General features: G+C 34.9%; 1 protein-coding gene and 1 non-coding gene across 2 annotated transcripts; one reads left to right on the top strand and one right to left on the bottom strand.

The window, feature by feature from the left end:
- The first annotated feature begins 239 nt into the window (after positions 1-239).
- Positions 240-3,457, top strand: LOC121172700 (calcium-dependent lipid-binding protein-like). Its single transcript, XM_041011413.1, has 3 exons — positions 240-431; positions 2,602-2,766; positions 2,939-3,457. The coding sequence occupies exons 1-3, from the start codon at positions 240-242 to the stop codon at positions 3,455-3,457; spliced, it is 876 nt and encodes a 291-aa protein (XP_040867347.1).
- A 4,545-nt stretch (positions 3,458-8,002) lies between these two features.
- On the bottom strand, positions 8,003-8,127 carry LOC113000025 (small nucleolar RNA snoR77). Its single transcript, XR_003265298.1, has one exon. It is a non-coding gene; the product is annotated as a small nucleolar RNA snoR77 (small nucleolar RNA).
- Positions 8,128-8,857: the final 730 nt, after the last annotated feature.

Below are 8,857 nucleotides of genomic sequence, written 5' to 3'. Positions count from 1 at the left end.
ATCTGCCTGATCACAGCATCTTCCTCCAATATATGATTTGGAAGGTTGGGTGTGGGGATAAAGTCAACTTCTGGATAGATAAGTGGTTAGGGGAAGATTATACTCTTAAAACAGAAGTACAATCAACTTTTTCTGATTAATAGGCAGCAAACAAACCTCATTTCAATGATGGACAATTTCTCTCAGGATAATTGGAGGTGGGACTTGAAGTGGAGGAGGAATTCCTCTACAGATTAATGATGAATCCCTCTACTCCAGCTTCTGATGTGAGAACTTCAAGATTAATTTGGAAGCTGAAAATCCCCCCAAGGGCTGCAGTCTTCACTTGGAGGCTTCTTAAAGGCAGGCTCCCTACTAGGGATAATCTCATAAGAAGAAGTGTGCTCATCCAGGAGGATGTTTGTCCTCTTTGTGGTCAAGAGCAGGAAGAGGTGGGTCATCTCTTTTTCAACTGTAAAAGGATAATAGGCCTGTGGTGGGAATCCATGAGATGGATCTAGGTTGTGGGACCTCTCCCAGCTTCTCCAGCAAGCCATTTTGTTCAATTTTGTGTTGGGTTTGGAGCAGATATAAACCATAGTAGATGGTGTGGGTGGTGGGTTGCTCTAACTAGTACTATATGGCAGCACAGGAACCTCCTGATTTTCCAGGACAAACCTTTTGATTCCTCTAAAGTCATGGAATATGCTTTGTTTCTAGCTTGGTCTTGGCTAAAAGCTAGAGAGAAAGGTTTTAACACTAGTTTTAACCACTGGTCTTACAATATATCAGAATCCTTTGGTTAATCTGTGTGGGGTAGCCTTTCTTGTTGGGTTAGCTTGGGTTTTTCTTTTGGAGGGCAGCACCAGAGGTGCCTTGTATTTTTCTTTCATCCAGTACCCCTTGTGCTGTATTGATTATCCTAATAATATATATATTTTCTGCCTTCTAAAAAAAATTTAGCATGGGAAGCAACAAGAGGAGTTAACATCAGAATCGGTGGCATGCAAAAGAATCACAAAGGAAGAGATTCAAATCGGGGAACCGTTGAGAAGCAGGGGGAGGAGGAAAAGCAAACCCAGAAAAAACACTTAAGAATCATTGATTGCTTTTTTTAATCTTCCTTTTTTTTTATCTTTTTATGATTAATTCCTCTCCCTTTCCAGAACAAAGTAATAGAAAGAAATCATTGGGCAATCAGAATGAATATTCTTGGGTTAGGTTCTTTGGCTTGTCATCTTTTATAAGGATTGATGACATCGAAAACGCAAGCATCCAAAGAACTTTTTCTTCAGGTTCTCTCAGCTTGTCTACTCCCTGTTTTAATAGGGTTATATATATATGGTCCACGAGAAAACTTGAATACGTCAATGTTTCATTCACATGCAGGAAAAAAAAAAGTTTAGGTAAAGCTTAATTAATTAATTATAAAGCTAAGGCTTTGCTGTATGTATTGCTTTAACTATATGTGTGTTGTGATTTTGTGAATTAATATGATAATGATTACTATTATTAGGTGTTTTTCTTGATCTCCCAGTGCTCGCCTTTTACCCTCTCTTGATCTTTAATCGCTGTACTATTAGTCTATCACAATATAATTCTTGGATGTACTTTGATTGTTACTAAATATCGTTGTCTCTTAATGGTGAAAATATTGCTTCATTGTTTCTTTTTTCCTTTCTCTCAATTCTTAGCTGTAGCTAGCTTGTTTTCTCATAGGTTTCGATACACAACGTTTCTTGCTTATTTTATGCGGGGATCATTCGTTTCAAAGAACGAGATAGAGAAATATAAAAAATTAGTAATATTAATCATCATTATTATACACTACTTTCTTTTTTCTTCATCTCACTTTTTATTATGTATTTTGTTGTACATATATGGAAAACATATCGTGAATCCATGATCATGAAGCTAAAGAGTGTGTACTGTGAATGATGCAGGGGAAAGGAAGATACAGCGACAAGCAGGAAAATTGGGGAAAAAAAGAGGATTCTTGCTAGGTGAATGAAATGGTGGAATGCTTCTGGTGTTATTTTTTTATCACAAGGTGCTGCTTAAGCTTAAAGGAATATTATACAGCTACTTTCAAACCTTCATAAGCTAAGTGTTGTAAAGATAAGAATGTTTCAAGGAGTAAATGGACTTGCAATAAAAAATAAGAGAAAGTAGGAGTAGCACCCATGAAAGAAAAAAAATGGTACAATATTAGAATTACACTTAATAAAGGTTTGGCCATGTGCAAGTAAGACTTATAGATGTCCCATTGTGAGTAGTTGTTTAGATGGAGGATAGCCCAGAAGTTAGAGGTATAAGATCACGAATAACTCAAAGTGAATTATTTAAAAGGACTTTGATCTAATTGGCCTCTCCTTAACTCTTGTTTTTTTGACATAACACTGGACATGTGTGATATATGTAGCCAACTCTGTCTAGTTGATACTTTATCTTCTCCCCCTGAAGGTTTATAATCTGTTTTCAGCCTACACCTGTTAGTATTTTAGTTTGAAATCTTCAAATTTTCTCCTTCTAACTGCACAATCCTTATTAAATTGTTAGTGTGCCATGATTAATTTAATAAAACTATCATAAATGATTTTTCATTCATGGATCTGGAAATAGGTTTTTGATAAAGACATTGGGCAAGATAAGCAATTGGGAATAGTAAAATTTCCACTTAATGACTTGGAACCAGAAACTGAAAAGGAGTTTGAATTGAGGCTGCTGTCATCACTTGATACACTGAAAGTGAAAGACAAGAAGGATCGAGGAACCATAACCATAAAGGTATAAATAAGACATGCATTGATTTGTTTGCATTTGGCTATGATTAACATCACTACATAGTTTCTGGGGCTATAGTATAGATGTAAATTGAGAGTGACCCCCCCCCCCCCCCCGCTTTCTTTCCCTCTACAATTTCACTGGATTAAAAGTCTTAATCTCATTGGAATTTTAGATCTTTTATCACCAATTTAACAAGGAAGAACAGTTGGTTGCACTAGAAGCAGAGAAAAATATACTAGAAGAAAGGAAGAAACTTAAAGAAGAGGGAGTTATAGGAACTACAATGGATGCACTAGATGGAGCAGCCTCGGCAGTTGGGTCCGGTGTTGGAATGGTTGGTACTGGTGTTGCTACTAGTGCTGGACTTGTGGGGACTGGAATTGGTGCGGGAGCTGGACTTGTGGGGACTGGAATTGGTGCAGGAGCTGGACTTGTGGGGATTGGAATTGGTGCTGGAGCCAGTCTTGTTGGCAGTGGCATCGGTGCCGGAGTTGGTTTTGTCAGCAGTGGTCTTGGTGCTGTTGGTAGTGGACTGAGCAGAGCAGGAAAGTTCATGGGAAGGACAATCATTGGGCAAGGTAGTTTTAGAAGGAGCGGCTCAAATACTCCTGTCAATGTGAGGGGGTGGGAAAACGATTTTAATGTTCCTTTCCATCAATGGTCCTCAGCTATGGCTATGGCTTTTAATTAGTGTGTGGTCTGTAGGGTTGGGCTTTTGGTGATTTATTGTTGGGCAGATGTAATGCTGTTTTTGTTTTCTGCTTCTGGAGATCTTATCTCCTGTGTTATCTTGTAGTACCTCTGGTACTACTTATCTTATAATATATAAATTATTTTCGCCGTTCAAAACACAAACCCACAAAGGCACAGTGCAACTGAGGTCCAGGGTCAACAACGGTACCATATGAATTAGTAAATGCTGGGTTCAACCATTTTTCTATCATGGAACGAAAATAAATGTTTCAGGGACACTGTCGTACTTACCTTTGATGGAAACTTCACTGATAGGTGAGCTCCAGGGTCACTGTAAACACAAACCCACAAAGGCGCAGTGCTGCTGAGGTCCAGGATCACTGTAAACACAAAGCCACAAAAAGCATTGAATCCCCAGGATGGTGAAATAATGAAACTCGAAGACAAACATTTAAGATGTTATTTTACCTTAAAATTTGTAGCAAAAATCAGAAAGCCAGCTTGCAACGAAAACCATTCAAACAAAGGAAGAAGCAGACGCCAATCGAAGCGAAGCAAGGTGCTGACTCACACTCTACAATGGGGGAAATGACGACACGATTTATGACCACAAAGCACAGAAAGAAGCAGGTTTTCCCACGTACCTAAATGCGACAGTGACGACCACGAACTCGAATGGGAACTGCTGCGAACTCGAACTCGAACTCCAACACGTACTCAAACTCGAACACCAACTCGAACGGGAACTGGTGCGAACTCCAACTCGAACACAAACAGGAATGGTAGCTTCAGGAGGACAAATAACCTAAGTGATGAGGAAGAAATGGAGAAAGAGTTTTGGTTACTGAACGCGTGGAGGGAAAAAGGATTTTCGGGGTTTTAGTACTTATGAAAGAGACAACATCAGTTTTTTAAACAAAACCGATGTTAAGTAGTTCATGTCAACATCGGTGTTTTAAAAAACCGATGTTAACTAGTGAATGCTAACATCGGTTATTTAAAAAACCGATGTTGACATCGCCATCACATTTGTGTTAACATCGGTTTTTTACAAAACCGATGTTAACAGTTACATGTTAACATCGGTTTTATGAAAAACCGATGTTAATAAACGAATCTTAATTACAAGTATGTCACCGCGCTTTTGTTAACATCGGTTTTTCCGGAAACCAATGTTAACATGCCGATGTTAAATGTATATTTTTTAGTAGTGTTAGATTGATCATAAATAGGATTGGGGGAAGATGATCATAACTCATAAGATTCATATAAACAAATAGTATTTGTGGGAAGGGTTGAAGTCTACCCGCATTTTGAGAGTCTCACTTTTTTCTAAGAGAATTACAAATCATTTTAGATTTGCTTTAATTTTAATTTGTATGATGTAAGTTCAAAGATTCATTTTAAGATTTTGTTTTACCCACCTAGACTATCCTCCCCCCCCCCCCCCCCATTTATTAATCAAACTAGTCAACATTAGTGATTTTTTTTCCTAGGTCACAAGTGTTTCTTAACCCACTAGGTTAGAGATGAATCTCGCTTGTGATGCGTAACTGTCGTTAGCCCAAGCGAATTTTGCACACGGTGGAAATCGAACACAGGTTCTTCCATTATATAGATCGTTCTCACTCATATAAATGTAATGAAACTTTACACTACTACACTAATCCCTTTGGATTATTCCTAGTGAAATTTCGTTGCTGCCAGTCTTAAATTCTCAAGTCACATTTGCTTTTGTGTTTTAAAAACTGGTTATGAATTTGGAATTTCCATACCCAAATTCTAACCTTATTTTTGTTTTTTTACTAATAAAATGAATAATATTTCTTAATAATATAAATATATTAAAAATATGTTTAAATAATATAAGTGATTAATAAAATTGTAAAATAAACCCAAGTAATATAAATAATTTTTTATAAATAATAAGATAAATTACCAAATAATATAAACAATAATTTTAATTGATCATATTCAAATAATATATTTAATTGGTAAACAATACGTAAAAGTATTATTTTCAATCAAAAAAGTATTTTTTTTAATACAAAGTTTCGGAAGAAAAAAAATCAAATAAAACGATAAATGAGATGTTGGAGACAACTTCACCTTCACCATGGAAACTTACCCCACCCTCGAAACTTGTTAAGATTAGAAGAAGAAACTTTTAATCAAACAAATAACTATACTTTATTGCTCTTGTGTGTGTTGTTTTAGGTTATCATTTCCCTATTTTCGTCGTCATTGAAGTTTATTTTTGGGTTCACTTGTCTTGCTTATTATTGTTATTTGTTTTTTTAGGTTATGATTTTCAATGTTTTATTTTTAAGTTATCATATGCATGGTCATTTTTTACGTATTATTTTTTCAATAATATTAGTAATTTTGATTTACATCGTTTATTGTTTAAAATTGATATATTAACTCATAATTACCTTTTTTTTGCTGAATACTAAGGATACGTTTGATCCACTAAAAAATAAGGGACTGAAACAACACAAAAAATATTTGTCTAACGTATGATTTAAAAGATGATTGAGAAATAATACAAAATAAAGAATGATGGACTCAACAAATACCCCAAAACTTGTAACTCATTAAACCGGTACAACTTTTTATTTAGTCTCTAACAAAAGTAAATATATAATATTATTCCTATTTTCTGGTTTTTCATTATCCAATACCTTTTTTCTTTTCCCATTTGTGCCTCTTTCTTTAAACCTCCATCTTCAAACGTCTTACCTTGGCTGCCGGCACGGACACCTTGGCCACTGGCGAGGGCTGCCGTATGGACTGTTATTATTTCCTTTTTGCTCAATATTTCTTTCTTTAATTTTCATTATTAATTTATTCAAATGTTTCAATCGTCATCTTCCTCTTTCTTGTTATGCTTTTTTTTTTTTTCTTTTGGCCAACTTCGGCGAGGATGTGTTGCGCTGCCATCGTTGTGACCCTATGGTTGCCTCGCGTTGCCAGGCCCTCCACCCGATGACATCAGGGGCCGCAACTCCTTTGTGGAGGTGTCTCTCATTTATTGCATCGTCAAGGTGTTGTTAATACACCTAGGATTTTATAGTAAAATTTACATTATTTTATTCATTACATAAGCACATCAAACAAAATACAATACAAAACTACTTACTGTACATGGACCACCAACAACAGCGTATATTACAAAAAGTTATCTTGTGACTCAACTACTTGTCTAGTGTTATTTTGTTTATCATGTTTTCTTAGCAAATCAAATGCATCCTAAGAATTACATATTTATATTCAAATGTACAACTTTGTATTTAAATATAGTTGAAAAATATAATTATATTTAATAAACATAGTAAATAGAATTTAATGTAAAGAAATTAATTTAATTACAAATAATTGCTTATATTATTTCGTTATATGATTTATATATACTAAAAATTTAATAATTAATTATACTACAGATTAGAATTCGGTATGGGAATCCTGAATTATTTAATATATTACTATTATTTTAAGAAAAGAATAAAAAAGGTTAGAATTTGGGTATGGGAATCCCGAATTCATAACCATTTTTTAAACACAAAAGCAAATTTAAATGTGTCTTGAGATTTGGGGATTGGCAGCAACGAAATTTCACTGGAAACAGGAATGGAGGATAGTTTTGTCAATTAAATGGGAAGGAGGATAGTGTAGCCTAGGGGGTTCAAAATTGAACAAAACTGACCCTAAAATCTAAAATCGAAAATTAATCAAAAAAATAAAAAATCATAAAAAAATTGATGATCATTTGGTTTGATTTTATTATTTTTCAAATCGCGTGGTTCTTTTTGGTTTATGGTTTGATACCGGAAAATCAAACTATACCGCAAATATTCCTATAAACTATTGTTGCAATTAATGTTTTGTTGTTGAATATTTATTTTCTAAATTTTTATGGTTGAAAAATAATATTATAAATGTTGTTTTACTTGATTATTACTCAAGTAATATTATTCAATTTAAAAATAATTATTATTTTATTTTAAGTTCAATTGTTAAGGCTTTTGTTATTGAAGATTGTTGAATTAATTATTGTTCATATTTTATTCAATTAATAACACCTTTTACCACACCGCAAATACGCTAAGTATAGGAAATAAAAATATTAATAGATATAATTGAGTAAAAAAATCCTATTTTGAGTTGACTTGATAGTTTTCCTTAATACTCAGGCATTTGTTGTTATATCTACTTGTGATTTTAATTACTAATTCCTTTTAATTCTCTCAATCTTGAATTAAAGTCGACATAATTACTTAACCTAACCCAGAAACAGCTTCAAAATAATCTTTTCATATCCAAAATTTCATGCTTAATTCAACCCTTCACGGCCTCAAATCAATTGAACCGAAACTTCAAACGTTGACTATGAAAAGAAAAGGTTACACACTTACACTAGCCTCCACTAACAATAATTTTTCGTAGTGCTTCTCATATCCAAAAATAAATAGTATTAAAATGCAGTGATAAATAAATCAAAGATATTTAGTTAACGAAGATATATATATTTTTTAAAACATAAAATGTGCTTGAGCTTACTAGACCAGCTTCAGAGAAAAATCTCAGCAAATCTGAAGAGCAAAAGCATTTGATTTATGAGTAGTTTAACACCTTTCATGTCATTTAACAGTGGCTAGAAGGCTGCCTGAATAATCAATCAATAATTACATCTTTAAATTGTTCAATTTTCACAATCTTAAAAAACAGAGACCCAATTTTTTTTAAAATAAATAAAATCGTATCAACCTTTACCAAAGCGATTCACTAGATTTATTGAGCAAACGCTTGATGGAAAGGTTTAAGAAAGTTAGGTATAGAGTGCTCCATTCATCTCTAAGGCACGGAATCGTAAAGAGAAGTAACACAGAACAAAGGAGAGGTGTGGATTGGATTGAAACCTTAAAAACAGAAACATGAGAAAGAAGCACGGACGCGGCTCATCACCGGCGTGTCCCGCGTCGGACTCGCACCGGACACGCATGCGCGTACGACTCCGGTGCGACACGGTGTCCGTCGCCTCCGCCGTCACCAGACGCGGTTGAATAAGAAGACACCTCTGGTTGGACGCGGCCCACCACGTAGACACGCGCGTCGCAGCCCATTAAGAGCCTTAGGTTTTTTTTATTATTTATTTTAAAATGCTTACCAAAAAAATACCTCTTCTGCCGTTCTGTGTCTTCTCCTTCTTGTTCCCGCAAGCGCCTCCATTGCCGCATTCGTTTCCTTCCCCGGCAAGTAGGCTTTGCTTCCTATTTCTTCTCTGGTTTTTCTTTTCTTGTTGCCTCTGGTTTTTCTTTTCTTGCTACCTGATGCCTCTGGTTTTCCTTCGTTTAGTGTGGACTGTGGTGTTCCACTTTATTCTTTAAACATTTACACA

Source organism: Glycine max, chromosome 17 (assembly GCF_000004515.6).
Source record: "Glycine max cultivar Williams 82 chromosome 17, Glycine_max_v4.0, whole genome shotgun sequence".
Taxonomy (NCBI): domain Eukaryota; kingdom Viridiplantae; phylum Streptophyta; class Magnoliopsida; order Fabales; family Fabaceae; genus Glycine; species Glycine max.
The sequence above is the reverse complement of the archived record's forward strand: the minus strand, read 5'-3'. Positions and strand labels throughout refer to the sequence as shown.

What these genes read in the sequence shown, in the direction of transcription:
- LOC121172700 (XM_041011413.1), top strand. Translation starts at nt 240, where the DNA reads ATGAATCCCTCTACTCCAGCTTCTGATGTGAGAACTTCAAGATTAATT. An exon ending in GTGGTCAAGAGCAGGAAGAG is followed by an intron (nt 432 to 2,601) that starts GTGGGTCATCTC and finishes ATCTGGAAATAG; the next exon opens with GTTTTTGATAAAGACATTGG. An exon ending in GAGGAACCATAACCATAAAG is followed by an intron (nt 2,767 to 2,938) that starts GTATAAATAAGA and finishes TTGGAATTTTAG; the next exon opens with ATCTTTTATCACCAATTTAA.